General features: G+C 39.2%; 1 protein-coding gene across 19 annotated transcripts in view; it reads right to left on the bottom strand.

Annotated features, from left to right (window-relative positions):
* NCOR1 (nuclear receptor corepressor 1) overlaps positions 1-21,915 on the bottom strand; it is a 116,361-nt gene that overhangs the window by 55,305 nt on the left and 39,141 nt on the right. For 13 of the 19 annotated variants that reach the window (XM_043473158.1, XM_043473150.1, XM_043473225.1 and 10 more), the window contains exons 7-18: positions 17,346-17,402; positions 16,753-16,805; positions 16,393-16,419; positions 14,302-14,368; positions 11,847-12,019; positions 10,603-10,693; positions 8,369-8,547; positions 7,879-7,933; positions 7,106-7,207; positions 3,951-4,078; positions 2,202-2,419; positions 1,264-1,326 (exon numbers count right to left, since the gene is read on the bottom strand). In XM_043473158.1, the coding sequence (XP_043329093.1) occupies positions 1,264-1,326; positions 2,202-2,419; positions 3,951-4,078; positions 7,106-7,207; positions 7,879-7,933; positions 8,369-8,547; positions 10,603-10,693; positions 11,847-12,019; positions 14,302-14,368; positions 16,393-16,419; positions 16,753-16,805; positions 17,346-17,402 (1,213 nt within the window). The remainder of the gene's footprint in view (positions 1-1,263; positions 1,327-2,201; positions 2,420-3,950; positions 4,079-7,105; positions 7,208-7,878; positions 7,934-8,368; positions 8,548-10,602; positions 10,694-11,846; positions 12,020-14,301; positions 14,369-16,392; positions 16,420-16,752; positions 16,806-17,345; positions 17,403-21,915) is intronic. The other 6 variants (XM_043473254.1, XM_043473236.1, XM_043473308.1 and 3 more) reach the window with 3 other exon arrangements.

A 21,915-nucleotide genomic window follows, 5' to 3' on the forward strand; every position in this document is an offset into this window, starting at 1 on the left:
AAATGACACACATATGCACACAGAAACATATGTGCACGAAATATGGGCATATAAACGCATAAACACAGAGATGTACATTAGACATAGGTGTATCCAAGCAGGAATTTCTAGTGCAAATTCAACAACTGGTGGGGAAAACATCAACTTTTCAAGGTTAACACCAGTAGATTTCTTCACAATGAAAACTGAAGATCACCTCCAGATTCTGCCAGCATATGACAAAAGCTGAAAGGAAGGGGCCTGAGCAGTCAGGTGTGGGGATGTGCCTCTGACCAGACCACGCTGTGGCCACATGGGCATCCGCTTACTGTGCTGTGATGGTCAGATGACAGCAAGGCATGTGAGTACAACCGTCATGGCAAACACACCTCCAATAAAACTATTCTGAGGACAGAACACTCTAAACTGCTGTATTTCAGGCAAAGTTTACATGATTCTTAAATGTGTTACTCATTACCAGCTAAATAGAAAATAAATCTGAAATGTGTCACCAAAAGGTCAAGCTATTTGCAATAATTTCTCTTTGGAACTTCAAGGTAAATCCTTAACCCTCAAAAGAATTGGCTAAACTTTCTCAAAATTATTTTACTTAAAAAGTAATTTATTTATAAACCAATTATTTATCCTTTTAGAAATTTTAGCTAATTTCAAACTGTATGACCTGTACTTTATACAGGTCATTTATAAGAAGAGAAGAACAAAAAACCCATAGTGTTCCAGAGTAAAATGAAGGCCACATGCTACACAAGTGTCAGAGGCAGAACTCAAACATTCATCTGTCTGGCTGCAAAGTCCATGCTCTCATCTCTGAATCACAACACAATTTCTTAGCAGTTTGTAATAAAACTTAGCCTTACTAAATGCAAACTGAGGAAATAGTTATCATTCTATTAAATGCAACTTTTAAATAAGAGACTTTTTATATCAAATACCTTCCAAAACAACATTAAGAGCATTTAATCACAACTCTTCTGTAAAACTGAAAGTAGCTTACCTGCTCTCTAACAAGACATTCAAAATAAAATGAGAGAGTATGTTAAATCCCTCAAAAATGGGTCCCTCAAACAAGACACACTGGGGTACCTTACAGAGCAGGATACCATCAAAAAGACCTTCTAAGTGTACTTCTAAATTCTGCTTCCATTGTGGAAGAACTTTTTTTTTTTAATTAAAAAGAAATTAGTTCCGTATCACTCATTACTAATAACCCTAAAAACAAACAAACTAAAACAAACCCAAAGAACCTGAACTACTATCATTTACCTTTTTTAGCAACTTCCATTTCTTCTTCTGTCCATCGAGAAGTTTCTACAGGTTCTGTAGAAACTGAAACAAAGGTAGAACTCAGTAAGTTAGAGAAAAATCATCCATAGATTATACAGCACCAAGCATATAATCTGTTAACTCCAAACATACCTCCACACTCTCACCAGTTATCTTTGTAAAGCACCAATCTAATTGCAACACTCGTCTATTTAAAAATCTTTGCTTTCTAAGCAAAACAGGATATAGTCAAAACAAAGCCCACTATGATCTGCCCCCATCCACCTGTCTAAATTATTTCCTTCATTTTATCCTTGTCATTCCCAGAACTTGCACTTTCTTCACATCAATATTTCATATAATGATAAACTTAGTACCACTGAGCCACCAGTGACAGGACTCATCATTAATATGATCCTTTTTTAAACTAATGAAGATAGTCCCTAATAAGAGAGAAAAATGCCTGTGCTTAGACCCAGTATTTCCTTGTCTAAGAATTTATTCCTATGAAGGTTAATTTAACAGAAAGAAAATGCCATGTGAATCAAGTTTTTTTCATTACAGTGCCATCTATGTTAGCTTTAAAGGGGGACGAGATGGCCAACATCTCAAAGCTATCAAAAGTGAAAATAAAGACCACCCAGAAACTAGAAAACATTCATGACACGTGCCCAGTTAAAACCTCAGAAAACAAGGTGACACGCACACTAGGATTACAACTAAGTACAAAGGAAACCCACGGTGTTAGGGTAGTGAGGTCAGGGCTGGTGCTGTTTTTCAGAAGACTTTGATATTACAGTCTAACAAATGTAAAGGCCAGAGTTTCAGATCAGGATTTCTAGGCTGCCAGTATCAGATGTCCCTCCTGCCACACCCCAGCACTGAAATGGAATCCCAAACAAAATTGTGGCCCATTCGCTCCAGCCCTGTCCACTCACTGGGCTCTGGCGGTGGTGGCAGAGGTGGTGGGGGCTCCTCAGTGGCTGCGGCCGCAGCAGCACTGGCCGCCGCAGCCTCACTGGTCATGGATCTGGTGATCCGGCCCTTCCGGCGGCCCTGGCTATTGGCAGTCTTCCGGCCCCGGGGCGTGGCCTGCTCTCTCTCCTCAGTTTCTTCAGCTGTCCCCTCTGTCTTATCCTTTTCCTTGGCATTTTCTCTAGAAACAGTTGCCAGAGAACATTTTGTGTGATTTAAAAGTATACATACACCAAAAAGATTAAAGCTTTGAAAATTCTTCAAACAGAAACTGAACAAACCCTCCCCCAAAAAAACCTCTCAGTTACCTGGAATAACCACTTGGGCTTCTCATCAACATAAACTCAATCCGCCCGAATACATGCCCGCCCTCCCACCCTGCTTCCTGCTCCCTGCTCCCTTGGGCCCCAACTGCCTGCTGTCGACAGAACCAGCACCCTCACCATCACCCAGTTTACAGACCTGACCGCGCCTGCAGTTCTCTCCTGCACTCGTCACTCCCCGTCAGTGAACCTTCCATCTCACTAACGTTTCTCCCACCACCTGTGTTTCTATCACCGTTGTGCATGTCCAGAGCCCCAGCAGCCCAGCCCCAGCCTTTCACGCCTGCCCCCCACCTCTCCATTCATCCTAAACTGCTCACAGAGCCACATTCTAGTAGAAGAGCTGTGGCAGGAAACCATTTCAGCAATGCTAATCCTACCTATTCCCAAACAGAGCCACATTGCTCCCTGAGTGAAGTCCACATTGAGCTTTCTTTAAGGCTGTACATATCGAACCCCAACCTCCTCCTACTTTTCTCCTGAGGCATCTGATGTTCCAGTCTAATGAAACCACTATCTGCCATTTCCCAAGGAGGCCTGTCCATCCACGCTACACCCTCTATTGTACCCACACTGACCACTAGGCTCCTGCATGAAGTCCTCTAGGCTATGCAGGTGGAAGAAAATCTCAAGCTCTTTTCAGTCTCCCAGCACACTTTACTGTTTCCGCACATGCCTTCCAGGCCATTTTCCTCTCCTCCCACTTGGATCTTGCCTAATTCCCCTCCTGGCTTATAAACTGCCCGAGAAGAGTACACGTCATACAGGTCTCTGCACCCTCTAGAAGACTGAGCTCTCAGAAGCAGTATATGAGCACTCATTAAACAAACCAGGGATTTTAAGAACAAAGTCAAAACGAGATGTGGCAGTAACTTATAAGCACTTATGAGTAACTTATAACCACTGATCACGTGGTGAGGACAAATGTTTTATCTGAATAAGTAAAAAAAAAATAGAAAAACAAAAAACTATAGGTTTCTTCTTCCTAAAGTACAAAATTAGAATAGCATGAGTATTCAACACTTTAAAAACCATGACAAATGATTTAGGCTGCTTTAACTGCCTCTAAATCAGACAAACCTTCAGTATTTCCAAGAAGATTAGAGAAATAACAAAATAAATATTAAAAAGAAACGAACAACTACACAAGCAACTACTACTGTGTATTATTTAGTCCATCCCTTCTGAAACATACTAGGTCATATCTGGCAAATAAGTCCATCAATCCAAAAGTTATACTTACTAGAATATTCCACTCCTTAATTATGTCAAATAACCACTAGGCAACAAAGCACACATCCCATTGATTTTTCTAAAATCTAAAATTTTATACTTTCAATAGATTCAATCTCATTATTTTCAAATAACAATAATATTTAACTAACTCACTTAGAGTCCTCCTTTTCATCCTTTTCTTCTTCATCTTTCTTTTCCTCCTCTTTTTTTTCTGTTTTTTCTGCTTTATCCTCTTCCTTTTCTTCTACTTTTTCTTCTTGTGAGGGTCGGGCAATTTGCTGCTAGAATGAACCATCATTTGTAAAGTTGGAAAGTAAAAGAAACAGCTCTTCAAACTGTAATGATAATAAGTATCTATGCAACAAATTAAACTTATTAATTAATCCTCCACAATGTAACCAGGGGTCATGCATTAAAAATCAGTTGAAAGCTCTTTAATGTAGTCTGTATGTATTGCTTACAAGGGTACACACACACAAATGTTCCTTGTGTTTGGATCCAGAGAGGTGACAATGTTAGGATTCCACTTAGAAATCTGAGGTTGGTACTCTCTCTAATTCCAACATCTAATCTGTCACTTAAACATTTCAATTCTGCTGTGAAATTTGATAAACTATAATTTATCAAACCACTGCCTCTAGTATTAGATATTTAACATGTTGCCAATTTTTTCATCATTATGGATAATACTACAAGAAACCTCTTTATGTTGTTTGTCTTTGGGGAAACATTCATTTACCAGAATAGTATACAGTCATGGTCATAATCAAGAATGAAGCAATTTAGAAAAATACTATGGATACAACAAAGTGAAAAGTAAACACTCAAATATATCTAAGCTGTAATTACAACTAAGTGACTGTAAATAAACATATAACAAAGACTGGGAGAGATAAGATATGGACCCTTATATCTTTGCTGTCTCAACTACTAGAATTGTGACTCTGAGAGAAAAGTAAAATTAAGTTTGTGTTGAGTTCTATTACGTTTGTTCATTGAAGAAATCCAACGGCCTAACCAAACAGGACCATCCCAGGCACAGTACCTCTTTCCAGCCTCTGCCCCTTCCCACAGGGTCTGTGCTCAGGCTACCCTCAGCACACCCAACATTTTCACACCTTTGCCCAAAACAAAGCAAAATTTTCCTTAATTTTTGATGGAACCTCAAAGTATTTTACCGGCTCCCCAAAACTACCATTAGCTTTTTCCTTAAGATAATTTCTCTTCAGTTTTCTCCAGAAAATGTCCTACACTATGCCTTCTTCTAACCCAGGTGGAAGGAAGAAGAATCAGAACCCGTCTTGTTCCCGACCGCCCCTTCCAGAACACTGTTCAACCATGGTGTTTAAAATCTTCTTTTTACAAATTTCAGAAAGTCTGCCTATGACACCTTTCTTCATCATTTGGTGTTAAGGACTGACTCTCAAAGTCTCCCAGGAACACAGAGATGACTTTATCACATGGCTCATTAGGCCTTGTCATTATTCTTCAGATTCAAGATGCTAGTCACTGCCTTTTCTATCAACATGACATTCTGCGTGTGAAATACTTTCAGGTCATGCCCACCAGGTTTGACAAACCTCCCCCAGGGCATCACCACCACCATCTTCAGCGGGCATGCATCAGCTCCAGGACCCTGCAATCGACTCAAGTGCCCCCCATCCCACCTTTCCACTGGTGCCAATCCTGCTTTCTGTCCTCATGATCTTGATTCTATGAAATTTCCACAATTCACCAAGAATGGAATCCACTCTTCCACTCTGGCACTTTGGCTAGATTGTTTCAATACCACAACTCCCTCGCTGGCCTTATCTGACCTTCACAGCTTCATACCCTTCTAATTGCAAGTTTCATTTTCTTTTGGGTATGCATTATCACCTTAGAGAAAACTAAGAAATCGGGAAGATTTTCAAATGCATACTCTCCAATTGTGACTAGTTTTGCTTTACAACTGGGAATGTTTCATTCACCCCAACTCTCGAGTATACCACAGTGGTCACAAGACCTGTTTCAAATGCTAGTAACCTCACCCTGCACCCCACAAAGGTAGCATTCATCTGTCATCTGAAACAAGATGGTACACCAATGACAAACTCAGCCATCTGTCTAGCAAGTGGGTTGCATAACCCAGAAACAGTTTACAGCCCCAAGAAGCCATGGGAAGGTGTCAACTCAGCTGAAGACAAGGAAAGAGGTCCACTGTCCTTGGGTTTTAACAACACATGTAACTGTATTCCCCCAATACTCTTCTGCCCTAATACCAACCAGGGTCTTCAGGTAAGCAAACACTCCCACATGCCCTGCTGCCTGAAACTAGCCTGCAGCAGAACCTTACAAGCAAAGGGACATTTGTGCTCTGCACACACCACCCACCAATGCCCCTCACTTACTAGGGTCTCAGTCCTGGCCCCTCATCCCCATCGCGACTCCCCCGACCTCCAACAGCCTTTACACAGCTGACTCATCAAACACTCTATACTTTTCTTGACCAAAAAACACTGTTTCTGAAGTCTTGCGGTGTAAGACCACATCCCAAGAGGTGGCATTGCTCTGGAGGAAACAATGACCCAGAACACACAAGACACTTCTGACCACACATCATGAGGGAACCTGTATCTGGAGATCAGAGTGACCAGGGAAGGCAGGTGGGGGCTGTGGAGAACAAAGCATGTCAGAACACTCATGATGGCAGTAGCTGTTGTGCCCACAGGTGCCACCGTCCTACCAGTGGTCTCAGGGCATGAGGCACACAGAAGAGCAGGAGGGAGCTGTGGTGGCAGCTGACCAGCTATTCGAAGGAAAAGAGCTTCTAAAGTTCTGAACTGCCACTGTGAAAACACACACTGCACTGCATTAGACACAAGCTTCTGACATCGAGTGCTTCAACCCCAGAACTGAAGCTAACCTGAAACAATCAGGTTCCAAGTATTTTATCAAGCAACCCTTGACTCTAGTCACCTTACTCTACCTGTCCCCTTCACAGACCAAAGGACTGGAAAGGGTGGTGTATTCATTAAGATATATTACAACTGTTAACTCTGACATGCACAATTTCAATAGCATGAAAATATAAAACTTCTCATTAATTTTGGTATGCCAGAAACTTAAAATGCATTCAAAATAGAAAATGCAACACACTAAATATATATTAACTTCAAAATAATCAAAGCATGTTCACAACATTCTAATTAATTTGATAGAAAGGTCAATTCCTGAAGCACAATTACAGAGAAAGCCCCTATTATAAAATTTTTCATCTTTATATTCCACCAACCTTGAAATAGTTTCCATACAATAATGAAACATACCTGGTTTCTCCCTCTGCGTTTTCCATAGTTCCTTCTTACTAGGGCTTTATAATTCTCATTTTTCTTGGTTAAGTAGTAATATAAAACACAATCGGGAACACTCTACAAAAAAATTGAGGATCCAATGAGATTGAATTTTTAAAAAATCAAATAACATCTTCAAGGAAAATCTCTAGTGTTCTCAAAATATAAACTGGAGAAAAACACCAATGGCTAGCTCTTTAAGGCATATCTAGGCTATATATATATATATATATAGTATCTACTGTTTTGATGGACAATTACAGCTGTCTTAATACAAATTATGTAAAAGATACCAGAAACTATCAGAAACATTTAAGCACTTTCTTATTAACCAGTAACTAAATTCTCTTTCTTCCTCTATATAAGTAAATACTCAAAATGTCTCTTTAAATATTTTGTTCATAAACCCAACATCCAATAATACATTGTGGAACAAATTCAGGGAAAATCAGGACTCTGAAATTTTAATTAGAAGTTTAATGAGGTTCAGAAAAACACTGTAACCTGTGTGTTTTTAGGGAAACAGAGTATCAGGTCATTTTCATTAACCGTGAAAATTAGTCTGTGTTGTGCTTAGAATCATCATCATATGATTGTAAATACCACAATATTATTCACATAAGAATCTTTTCTGTGTCAAGCCCTTTGCAAAAACTCTATTTAACTACTTCTGTGCTTTAGCACACAAAACCTTCAAAGCAGCAACCAACCCAAATCTATCAACAATCTCAGTGTAAACCATTTCCTACCTTCCTTTCCAAGTAAGATGCAATCAGTCCAAAGTTTTTTGGATGCTGGATAAACCTAAGTAAAAGAAAAACAACACACACACACACACTTTAACAACTTAAAAAGAGGTGGGGGAAGCCCTTGGGAATACAAATATAATGTAGACTAATTCCTAGTGACTCCTAAAGGCCAATGTCCTCTTAAACGGCACAGATTCCTGGGGACAGTCCACCAGGAACTGACTGGATTGGGATACAGTATTGCACAGAAATCAGTAACTTTAAAATGCACCCCCAGTGATTCTGACACCACTCAGGTTTGGGTAGTGGTGTCATTTCCAGCTATAACTTTACAGGCAGGTTGCATCCTATCTGTCTTCTCTGCCTCCCACATTATTCAAATGCCAAAATGGGGCCATGTTTTGGGGGAAACAATTCAATTTACAAATGCCAATACTTTTCACTAACTCATATAAGCTTCTATTAGAGAATAATTTAAAATTTAAATTACTTGTCTTTAAAGATCTCCTTCTCATGGTCAGTCCAAACATTCATGAACTGCCTATCTTTATAAACCTTCATAGGGTCCTCCATGAGGCCATTCATGTTAATGAACTTGACCCGTCTCTGTTCAGCATCAAACATCATAGGCGGGATCACAGAGAGCTGTCGCATTTGTTTCTCATTATTCTGAAGGAAACAAAGAAGAAATGCAATTTACACAGAATTAAACTTAAAGAGGACCACAGACTATAACTATCTTAACAGACACTGAAACACCACATACGCACTTTAACGACAACAGCAGTGGTACCATAACATCTAACATATGGTCATTATATACGGATCTAATAAACACTCATTGTGTGAATAACAGAGGCAGAGAGGCAGAAAGTACATGTACTATTTTTTTAAAATCCACCACTACAATGTGAGAAGAGTTCTTTCCTTAAACGCAGCAGATACTTCAGCTAATGGATCTTAGACCTAAAGGACACACAATGATGTCAGATCACTGAAGTAATGACCATATGAAGCACTTATTAACATTAATATTGCCTCATTTAAAAAAGTCTCAACATCATTTTATAGAAAATAAAATAGAAAAATACACAGACAGGAACCAAAATCTTAAGGTCATTAATTTTAAATTAACTAGACATACTGAAGTATTAAACACTTCTTGCTAATCTTACATAATCTTTCCACTGCAAATTTAAGACTATCATCCTTCAAATTTCAACTAAAACTTGGTTTCAGTTATACAATTTATCTTCCCAAAACTTAATTCAAGTTTATAAACAAACTTCCATGAGAAAACCTGTACCGAAAATTATAACTACTGACCCCAACACAAGGCTAGGTCTTCTGAAACTCTTCTCCTAGCAGTGGACATTGCCTTAGTCAACTCCTGACAGAGTTTCTCATTTTACAGGGACTCTCAAGTGGTAAAGAACCCGCCTGTCAATGCAGGAGACATAAGAGATGCAGGTTTGATACCTGAGTCAGGAAGATCCCCTGGAGGAGAAAATGGCAACCCACTCTACGATTCTTGCTGGAGAATTCCATGGACAGAGGACCCTGGAGGGCTACAGTCCATGGGATCGCAGAGTCGGACATGACTGGAGTGACTTAGCACATTCAACTTCAGTCTGTCTAAACACCAAAATGTAGTTTGGGACAGACACACTAGCTTGACATTCACCTTGACATTCACACTAGCTTGACATTCACTTGGAGAAGGAAATGGCAACCCACTCCAGTGCTCCTGCCTGGAAAATCCCATGGACAGAGGAGCCTGGTAGGCTACAGTCCATAGGGTCACAAAGAGTCGGACACAACTGAGTGACTTCACTTTCACTGACATTCACTAGCTTCACATTCAGCTAGTATTCACTTAATACTAGCTTGGGTTGCTTACAGATGCCCCCCTTATACAATCAGTTTCAAACAGTAAGCAAAGAAATTAAACGCAGAGTTAGTCATCACTGCAGAGATCATGGCCACAAAGCCTGAAATGTACAGCAATATAATAATTGTCTTTGATTGTTACTTAAGAGGACCACCCCTTCAGAATTGAGAGAGGAGGTTTTCAAAAAGTCATTTTAAAACCAAAACTAGCAAAAGCTAATACATGGCTTTTGGACCAACCTTCAGAGAGTGTAAACACAGCTATGAAGACTCAGTGCTAGAAACCGAAATTTATTCTTATTCAGAACTGATTTATTAACATCGTATCGATCTCTCCCAGGCTCAGCTGGCTAGAGATCACACCCTAGACATCACCCCCTACTCCACCCCCAATGAACTTCAGGTCCACAACCCAACACACCAACACCGGCTCCTTTGCTCTTTCAGGAAAACGGCAGCAGGAGCCCATCCTCTAACCTGCTCGTCTTTTCCCCCCACTCCTGTCCTATCCATTCTGCCTTCTACTAATCTGTCCTATCAGGCCCCTCAACACATTTCTACCACTGTCGCCCTGATTCAGGCCCTTATTTTTAATCATAGCAGTGTCCTCACCTCTTTTCAGGCCTCCCTGCTGCCAAAGCCATCTTCACAAAACACCAGGTAAGATCTCAGGGCAGCCTTGTTTAAAACCTTCGAAGGTTGGCCATGTACTTTGGAAAAACTCAAACGCTGTAAGCATTCTCTCATATATATACAAATGAACCCTTAGTTCATAGGGTATGAAGCTAAAATGCCTAATCAATTAACATGAATTAAATATATTAAGTGTCTTACCTCCTGTTCAGAGAGCCCATCAATAATTTCAGAAATCTCATGTTCACTCCTAGCAATGGTGGCTGAAAGACCAGCTCCCCTCTGCCCAACTCTAAATATGAGGGAGAAATTACATATATATTTAAAGGCCTTTCATAAAGAAGAAGTATCAATTAGATTACTTTTATATCAATTTGCTTTCTGAGTGGGACTAGAAGTCAGGGGAAAAAAACCCCTAAAATGCTATTGAGTAACTACTTTTAAGCAATATGTTTAATTCATTTATCTATAAAATTAGTAACAATTTAAATGCTAAATTTCTTTTTAAAGGTTACATGTCTAAATTCAAATTGCAGAACTGTTTGCGGGAAACATCTGGAAAACTAGTTATTGGTGTCATTTTCATTTCCTGTCCTCCCACAGCACAGGACAGCAGACTTAGAAAAATACATAAAACATTTATAAAGGGAGGGGAACAAAAATCCAATCATCACCCCTCACAACAACTTAACTGTGGTTACCAGGGCTTCCATGACTCACATGAGACAGCAGAAAAGACAAGTAAAGATTCTACCTTTGCAAAAGCACTTGTCCTCTAAAGTAAAAACAAATCAGAAACTATGTACCAATTACAAAGAATTTCTTAATTAGCAAACAATTTAGTAAGACTTTTGATTATGCTGAAAGATAGCGAAGGACCATGAAACATTGTCTTATTCTTACTGTCCTTTCAAAAGGAATGAGCATTTTCAAGAACTGAAGAATTTCAACATATTCACTTAAATTTAGATTCAACAGCATGATTAAATATAAAAAGTTACTAGATTCACCAAGACATAAATATTGCTAGTTGATAACGAAGTTTTATATTCAAAATAAAAGTTCTTAGACTCATAGACATAGAGAAGAGATTGTAATTGCCAAGGGGTGGGGGAGGGATAGATTGGGAGTTTGGGATTAGCAGATGCAAGCTATTATATATAGGATGGATAAGCAACAAGGTCCCACTGTATAGCATAGGGAACTACATTCCGTATCCTGGGATAAATCATAATGGAAAAGAAGGTACGTATGTGTGAAACTGAGTCACTGCTGTACAGCAGACACTGGTACACAATGTAAATCAACTATATTGGATTTATTTTAAAAAAAGGAAAAACATAACAAAAGTTCTCTACGAACTTTCTTAATGGTTAGATTCAGGTGACAATAAATATTGTGAAAGATCAAAAATATGATTCAAAGAAAAATATCAAACCACTTACCGCTGAAACCGTTCTTGCTGTTCTCTCTGTTTTCGAATCTCTGGAAATTGCTTTTCATAGTACTCTCTCGTTTTGCTTTCTTTAGCTTTCCTCCGAGGGTTATTTTCTATTCTGTCCACTTTTTTCTCCCATGCCTCCATGAGCTGATCATAACGTTGGCAGATTTTTTGTTCCTATTAAATACCCGTAGCAAATTAATAATTAAACTAAACTCTGTGATTCTGATAAACCTAATACTTAAAAGCACAGGTTATTTCTTAAGGCTAAGTCAGAAGGACATTTGGCCTATGACTCAACTGTGAATGAAAAGGTGTCCTTGATCTGAAAGAAGAGAAAGACAGGGAGCTGTTTTCTATGAAAGATCCACACACAGAGCCTATCGTGGCTGGATTTCTTAGTCAACATTAAGACTACACAAATCAACAAACTACATGCTGAGCCACTCTGGTAACAATTAAGTCTTCGTTGTCAAAAAAATGGAAAATGATAAATAGAAACACGTAAATAGTTTGTAATCCCAAAGGCAAGCAGATTAACATTTTGTTGTCACCTTTCCATCGTCAAAGAAAACACTCACACTTAGACCACCCTCCTACTGTTGGAAGTTCTGGTTACTTGCAATTTTTCCTTACTATAAATAATGCCATATAATGAACATTTTTACAGTCTGGAAAAGGCAGAAACTGGTTGTACTCTATGATAAAAAGAAATCCAGTAAACTACATGAAATCGAGAATGAATGATTTTAGAGAAATGAATAATGTGTGATCTCATTCTTTAAACAGAGAAGAAAGAACCCTGTACTGTGTGTGGGCACAGGACCGTGGGTGCAAAACAACAGAAGGTGTGAAAGGGCTCATGACTGCCCAGGAAAGGACGAGAGAGAAAGCGCTGTCCCCCATACTCCCTCTGTCTCAACACCCGTCCACCTCCTGGGCCTGAATCTACCTTCATTCGGCTCTACTTTCAAGTCACCCCCTTGCCTCCTTCCTACACGGCTCCCATGCACCCTGAGGTGTAACTAGATGCACATTCCTTTCCTCAGCTCAAACACTTCACAGATGACCTCAGCATCCGACCTCGAGCCCCCACCTGGCCTGGCTCCCCTGCCCTGCCACGCTCCCTCCGCTTTCCAGCCCTTCCTGACCTTGTACAAGTTGGCAGACGGCTGGTTTTCCTGTGAAACACCCCTCAGGACCACCTCTGTGCCAGCTGTCCCCTACACGCTCTCACAGTCATCTGGATGTCCTGAACCACCGGATGACCACAATATAGTAATCACCCGTGGCCTCATCTGCACTGTTCCTCCTTAGACTCCCCGAGGGCTAAAGCCACACATGGCTATCTCCTCCCTTTGTAGAATAATACATGGGTTCATTTTCAATTATTACATTCAATTATAAGGCAAACATTACTTTTAAGTTATAACTACACAGTTACTGATTCTCCTTATGAATCCTGGTGAGATAAAACACCTTGGTTCACTCTTGGAAAAGGGGAAACTGCCAATAAGTAGTTAGTAAGCAAGTCAGTGAACATACAAAGTTCAGAACTAAATACTCGGTGAAGTATAAGAACAAAGTCTGGACCCTCTATGTTTGTCTCTTTGGATAGCAAATTTAGCAATTACCACAATTAAAACAAAATTACTGGATAGAAAAAAAATACTTTAGCTAATTTATTTGAATGTGTATGCTCTTGGCCAAAAAAAAAAAAATTCAAGACTGATAATTTAAGAAAGTATCTGAAAGCCCAGATTGGCAAATTAGAACATTAGGAATTATACCAAATAAAAGCTGGTGACCCTTATAATTCATTAAATTAACAGGTCCTTAAATACAAGGTACAAGTTCATTTCTGATGTGAATCAAAATATATCATTTATTCAGTAAGAAACCATTCAAATGAATTAACAGTCTAAAATTATTACGAACACACTATAAAAGAACAGTGGCATCATATTTTCTGTAACTTAATTTCCATGAAGATTATAACCACAAAATTTTTAGACTGCAAGTCATAATAAATACAAAGAACACCATGAATTTGAAAAAGCTGAACTTTAGCTGACCCAGTTTCTAATAAGAAAGAACAGTGATGCCTCATCAGCATGACCATAACTTACCCAATTTGTCTGAGGTTAAAAGACTAAATGAGATCATCTTACTTCTCTTTCATGTTTTTTTAAACTACTCACCATTTTCTTTACTTTGGCTAGATGAAAATGCTATACACAGATGACCAAGGAAATTTGATAATGATATTAAATGTGATTTGTGATATCAAAATGTTACTAGACTCAGATTGATGTCTAAGTCACATTTATAGTTACAAATCAGCACCTGCTCTCAAGTGTGGTCAAGAACTGTTCTCACTAACAATGGGAAAGCGAATGCCTGAAGAAGCACGGACGGGAAAGCTGAACAAATTTCAGTGAACAAGGATAGGACCTCACCCTTTGTTTTCTTGCATGATTTCTTCTTTTAAAAAATAAAATGAGTTTTTTCCTCATCACCTGGTTTCTAGAAGAGAAAAATACGGTTGTATGACATTAAGAAAAAGTACAATTTAATAGTGCATTCACTTTGTTTTCAGAGACACTGAAAAACAAGCAAAGATCACTTAAGAATATACAATATAATCAAAGTTAATCCTAATTTTTTCACCCTGCAAAACAAGACTCCTCCAATAATTAGGACTAAATTTCCTCCCATTCTACAGTAAGGCTTTAACACAAAGAGTTCATTTTCAACTATTACATTCATAAGGCAAATATTATTTTCAAGTTGTAACAGTTACTAATTCGTCTTAAGAATCCTAGTGAGGTAAACACTCTGGTTCACTCTTGGGAGGAGGGAGGTAGAGAGGAGGCCAAGCTTTCGCAGTTTCCTCCTAACACAGGTCCACGCTGCCCTGCCTCCTCAGAGTGTACCAACACAGAGAGCTGACTCTGCCTTAAACAGAGGCTTTCTTCAGGCACAGAAACAACACAGTCCACTCTCAGAAGTCACGGGGGGCAACGTGACAGGACAGCAAGTCCTCCCTTATAACTTAACAGTTTCACTTTTCAAATATGAAGCACTGTAACCTTCAAAAACAATGGCATGCAGGTTCAAATATAAATATTTATACCCCACCTACTTCCAGAAAGGATTTCAAGTTGATTATTCAAATATAAATACATAGCCAAGGCAAGGAGAAGTAATTTTTTGGGTTATCTGCCACTCCGTACTAACACTGACACTGGCTCCACTCAAATAAGCATGAACAGTCAGGAGCTGGCTATATGGAAAAGGAGCCAAGAGATGAAAGAGAATTACTGAAAGGAACATTTGCTATTTCATACAAAGCAAATGATGGTGATGACAGAACAGCTAGTGAACGATCCAAACGGACACACGTAGCTGAGTAGATGGTACTTCACAAGGCGGTGTGCAGTGGAAGCATTGCCATGTATGCAGTTTGTTCTCGCTGTAATTATGTGCTACTCAACAGCAAAGGACAATCAATAAATATAATTAACAATGGTTCCTAAGAATTTACATGAAGAACTCTTTCTCAGGACAGTGTGCTAAGCACTACAGCAGGAAGATAGCTAATATGAAATAAATCAGACAGGGCTGCTTTGCAGCAACTATCAGGGAAAAGACAGAACACAAACATAATGGAAGCTTTGTGGAAAAAAAAATTATTAAAAGTAGCCAACTAGATTTTATCTGCTATTCTCCTTTTTAAAAATGTTAGAACAGCTAAACAGTTCCAAAACAAGGTATATTTTATATGTTTTGCCTAACCTAGTTCTAAGGGTTGTTAAGACCACAGCAGCATCTCACAGAAAAATTCTAGGTATATGACTATGATAAACGACTTACTTAACAAAAGTTAAAATCATTCAAATTTCAGTTTCTGTCATGCATACTACCATGCAAATTATATTTGCCACCAATTCTGCAAAGTAGCCAACTATTGCATATACTCTCAGTAAGAAAAAAGTTTTTAAAAATTATATTATATATATATAAATATCAATGTGCTCATTAGTAACTGTACTAGTAAATAAGTATAATGTTCTGGTTATAGTTAATAAAACATATAATAAAGAAGAAATATCACATTTTTGTTACAAACTAATAATTCATCTAAAATTCTCTTAAAATATGATAATTTTAAAAAAAGATACCTATCTAGCTTCCTCTCTTACTTCAATCAGATCAAGAAATTAGGTTTTCTTTTCACTTATTTTCTTATTCCAAAATGTGCATCCAGAAAGGCCTGGTGTCTGGGAGGAGCAAGGCTAAGCCAGCTACATTGTGGAGCAGTCTCCGCACCCACGTGAGGGCTGAGCGCTTCCGAGGCACCAGGGCATGAAACGGCAGAAGGGTCTACAAATACCGTCATTAGCAAGAGTCATGGAAGGGATTTCCCTAGAATAGGATTTGAATAATGATAAAATGATCCGTGGCACTTCTACTTTGCAATGGCAGATGTGGCTTGGTGGGGGACGGTGTCATCACTAGTCTTAAATGAAAAAGCTTCATTATCTTACTTCATCATGCGCCTTGCAGGTACTCCACTGAAAAAAAGACAAAACAGGAGGCAAAAAATTCAAGCCTCAAGGTAAGCCATTTCAATGTTAAGTATCCACCTTTTTTACTAGCAGATCATAAAACCAGCTAGTTTTATGCAATCATTTATTTTATTTTTTGGCCTCGGAAACTCAAAGCTGTTACCCCAACCCCCAAAAAGCCAGAGGAAGATAACATATAGTAAAACGACAGCAAATTACACAAATCTAAAACACACCTACACTACATTATAGTACTACGTCAGCAGATAACGTAAAAAAGGTCTCTTTATAGAATATACGGTCTTTAACTGAAGAACTCCAAAGATGATCAATACTTACGTCTTGATGTTCTCATGGTACACCTTGGTGTCTGATGGCTGGTTATAGAGTGGCTATAAAATAAACCAAACATTTATACATAAAATGTTGTACACTTGTCTACTAAGAGACAAAGACACACTCCCTACACATCAATGGAAGCTCAGGTAAAGTACTGCTAATGGGTCTACACACAAATACCCAGCCACAACCTCCAGACTTAGCTGGCCTCTCTGAGTAACTCTGTCCACCCCCTCTGCTAACAATGAAATCCACTGTACCCCATAGTCACTTCACTCAGATTTTTTAACTCTGAAAGACAAAGGAGGATTAAATGCCATTATTACCCTAACAAGATGATTCAAAGAGTTTTCCATTTCTGCTATTACTTCTTCCTCCTTCTACCTCAGTGATTTAACAGCTGCTCAGGCAAAAACATGATCAGGAAAACGCCTCTGCAAAGGTCCCAAGTTTGTGCATGTTATTTCAAGCTTATCACCCTTACTGACCCGGCCACATTATTCTCATCCTGAATCAAGCAACCATACTCCACCTTATCCCAAGAAAAACTGCTACCAAAAGAGCACTAGACACAAAAAAAATTTTTTACTCACCAGTTCAACTTTCGGGCCAAGACCTTCAAATATTTTATGAGCTTCTTCCGCTTTTTTCTACAGATAAAAATATTATTATATTATATAACTAAAAATTACTTTACCTAAATGCAAAAGTACTTCTAATTCAATAATATTTACCTAAAGACCAATCTATAGTCAAACTTATCCTTATATTCTTCTTTCATATGACAGGCTAAAATACTAATTTTGTTTTCATAACTCCTTCACCAAATCAGTCAAATCTGAACATGTGTTTTGAAAGCAAAACCCAAAGAATTGCTAAGTTCTTAAAAGCAAATAGATATTACTAATAAGATTCCAGAGAGAGGAAGCAGAGATTCACTATTAGAAATGAATCCCTCAAACATATTTAAAACTTCAACTCTTAATATCTTTAAAGATGACTTAAAAACACAAAATACCATAAAGTTGCCAATCTTTACCATGGTAGGCCAAACTGATCTCTTTGAAGAAAAGCTTATAATGAGCATATTCTCTAATTTTAAGAAAACCTTGGTAATAACAGAGAAAACAACTAGTTTGAATTACTCAAAGTACTCATTAGCGAATAAATGTTGAGTTATATATACTTTTACATGCTTTTTTGGGCTTCCCTCATAGCTCAGTCGGTAAAGAATCTCCCTGTCTTGCAGGAGATCCCAGTTCGATTCCTGGGTCAGGAAGATCCCCTGGAGAAGGAAATGGCAACCCATTCCAGTGTTCTTACCTGAAGAATCCCATGGACAAAGGAGCCTTGCAGGTCCATGAGGTCTCAAGAGTCAGACACAACTTAGTGACTAAACCACCACCACCACCAGTCTTTTTCAAAAGTTAAATCATCTAGACCAAAGTGCTATCTAAGAGATATCTACCTTTAATAGACAAATTAAATACAACAAAATTCGACACTCAAGCTGTTTAAGCTGGAATTCTACATCCAGCAATAGTGTCAAGGTTCTCAGCTCTCCCTGCCCAGCACGTGCTCATTGGTCACGAGGGTTCCCTGTCCACTACAGACTCCCACTGTCCACACACTGGGGCTGGGAACTCGCCAGGACTTCTGATGGGAATGAAATCAAGCAGGATCCCCAAGTGTAAAGAAAGATGCTCCCTTAAAATAAACATTCTCCTATTCATTTATCAGTCAATTGGTCAAAGATTTACTTAGCATATATTACATGAAAAGAAGTATGTTTAACCAGTGTAGAAAGCTCAAAGTAGTGTAATGTACTTTTTGAACTCCAAGAAACTCAAAAATGTTATTGAGATAAGAAATAAACCTATCAAAAATGTCAAATACAAAACTGTAACAACCCATAAAATGTGCAGAGTGAACTCTATTTCTATTGACAATTTTAAGGCAGACTTGTCGCCCTTGGTACTATTAACATTTTGGGCCAGATGTCTCTTTCTTATGGGGGCTGCCCTGGGGATTATAGGCTACTCAGCAGTACCCCAGCCTCAATCCATTTGATGCCACCAGCACTCCACCCCGCTACAAATTATAACAATCAAATAAGTCTGCAGTTGAGAACAACTGGTCTCAAAAAGCCAAATGTACATACCAGAAAATTCAAATTTACTGACTTTAAGGCGTGTATTAAATAACACACAAATAACATAATCACAGGTGATAAATTTGGAAATATCTAGCACCTTCAATGAATTCTCTCTAGATAATCTACACTTGCCAGTTTTTCAATCTGCCTTTTCAAGGCCCTCTACCACTACACAGAGTCTACACCAAGAACAGGCAGGCCAAGTGGAACCATAAAAATAATACTGGTACACAAGGGGGAAATTATGTTATGGCAAATATTTACTGGTATCCTATTAATTAAAGGCACTTACCTCTTCAGGACTAATTTTAAAGCTGATATTTAGAAGGTGTTTGCATAGCCCAAGATTTAAGTTTTGCAAAATTTTATTAAATATTTGACTTAACGTTGGCTTAACTGCTAGGAACAGATTAAACTATCAATTGTTTGGCAGAAATATTTAATTTACAACCTTCACATTTACATAATATAACTTTGTTCTAAATCTACAGATAGAAGTAATTAATGCCTCAAACATACACTGAATATGTTCCATGTGCCAAGCACCTGCTAGACCCTAAGGAAACAATGAATAAGACTGACTTCCTGGTGTAGGAGGATAAGGAGTCTTGGAAGGCTTCACAGAGAAAATGATCCTTGCGGTGGGTCCTGAAGTGATTACACTCGACAGACAAGACAGGCAACACAGGGACGCCTGTCACTGAGGCAACATCACAGGGTAAAAAGCACTGTCATCGAGGGGGACACTCACACCTGTTCTGGTAGTGCTAACAAAGGAGTCCAGGCCTGCAGGCTGGCCAGGCAGACATGTGAGCCCTGATGAAAAGGCTGGGCTACTTGGGAGAAAGGGGGGAATCAGCAAAAAGTGCTATTTGGAAATCACACTGGGGATCTCAAATATGAAGGATAGATTAGAAAGAAAAAAAAGACTGAAGGAAAGAAACTCAGTACCTATGCAAGGTGATGGCTTAAAATAAGCTAGTGCCAAAGGAGGAAGAGAGAAGCAACTGACCAGACCAACACTCAGGAGGCAGGACTGAGGCTCCTCATTGATTAACCGAATCTGCAGAGTAGCAAAAAGAGAGAAATCGATAGTTTCCAGGACAACGGCCTCGGTGACCAGGGGTTTTTGGCACTGAGTACATTTGCTACTGTCAATCTCTCTCTCTTCTAGTGAAACCAGTGCCACAGTAACCTGCAAATCATTCAACCAAAACATAAATGTTTCTGAAAACTACACTTCACATCCCTCTTTCAATATATATTAGAACACTGAAATTAGAGCACTGACAAATATTTTTGGGATCTACAACTGGGAAGGGTGACAGCAAATTAAACTATTAAAAATAGTCCAGAAGAGTCTGTTTAGAGACTAAATGAATCTTGGCCTCAAGTTTAACTATGATGCAGAGCACTTTTTCTCTCAGTAAGACAGTTTTAAAGCTAACCATCAGCGTGAGCAGTTTTCTGCTCCCCACTAATGTCCAAATAAAAGAAGTTGCCTCTCAGATCATGGTCCCAGTCTCTCAAGACATGTTAGGCTTAACTGCAACCAGCATGTGCTGCTGACAAACAAGAGGGGGACAACCATTGTCGCCCACCACTGCTCTCTGCCTTCTCTGTCAAAATGGGTAAGGTCATTCATGAAAAGAAGCACAGATGGGGTGAAGGTCTGACAAAAGGCAGCTGGCGAGGAGCAAGGTTTGGGTAAGGGTCAGGAGTGAGGAAGGCTGCATGCTCCACTTCCGCCTCCGAGGACCTCCACCCTGACCCCTGGGGACCCCGCCACCATCTAGGGCCTACTGCACAAGCACTACCACAGCAGACAACTAGCTACAGCGGATACAAAAGGAATTTGTTTTAAAAGATGATTTCTATGGTTACTGAGTTAAAAACAATCTTCACTGTAAGTCTAATATTAACACAGATTTCAAGCTAGGTTCTTCTCTTGTACACAGAATGTGTAACAAGCTGAGTGTATAAATGATGAAATGGCAAGAAGAGGTCCAAAAGGAACTTTTGGCTCTGCTGATGGGCATCGAGAAAAACGTACCACACTAACGAAAAAGAGCACACATATATAAATTAAACACAAACCGAATTCTCTGTCACATCCTAGTCAGGCAACCTCACAACCCCCTAACACTGGAACTGTTTATTAAGCCTGTAAGAGAAGGCTAATTAAGCAATTCAATTAATAAATATCACTGGATTCAATGTACTTGAAAAAGTAACTCATACTAAGAATCCAGTGTTTTATAAAATCCTTTTCCATCATCACCAGCTCTGATCCTTATTTACTTTACCCTTGAGTCACAAATTGACCTGAAGCCAATCAGCCCACAGAAGTGCTTTATTGTTCTCCAGTTTGTTTTATAAAAGCAGGAGACTTTCTATAAAATCCATTTTCCCGGGTTCTCCTAAACAAGGGAGCACTGGTTGGCCATGGGCACATCCCTACCCTCCAGGCCTGAGGGGTCCTCATCACTTACTCCACCCACTGCCTTTCACCCTCACTGGACTCACCTTTACAGAGGCTGTTCTGTCCAATAAGTTGGACTGATTTTGAACCCAGTCAAGAAACTGGTACTAACCCGTATTCTGCCTCCTGGTGACAATTACCATCATCTTGAGTACTGGGTGTCTGATGACTCAGTTATCCATCTATACACACACATCCATGCACACCTGACTCCAAGACCACTTGTGTAAACCCTTACGTAATGACTAGCTCACAGCTGCTTTTCTCAAAGCCATTTCCTTTAGGATCTGGGATAATATAGCTGTAGGCTGCCTGTGTAAGATGCACTGATTCTGGTGACTTCACTCATAACAGGGCAAACAACTGAAACAACAACCCTAACTTCTGCAGATTGTCGCCTTTAACTGACAAGCCAATTCTCTAGCACAGTACATAAAGCATGGAATTCCTCCTTGAAGGGGGGGTTCTGGAAGACCCATGATAAGCAGCTCTGTCTCAAGGTTCTCTTCACGTTAGGGGGAAGTTG

The sequence above is a fragment of the Cervus canadensis genome, chromosome 1, assembly GCF_019320065.1.
Source record: "Cervus canadensis isolate Bull #8, Minnesota chromosome 1, ASM1932006v1, whole genome shotgun sequence".
Taxonomy (NCBI): Eukaryota; Metazoa; Chordata; class Mammalia; order Artiodactyla; family Cervidae; genus Cervus; species Cervus canadensis.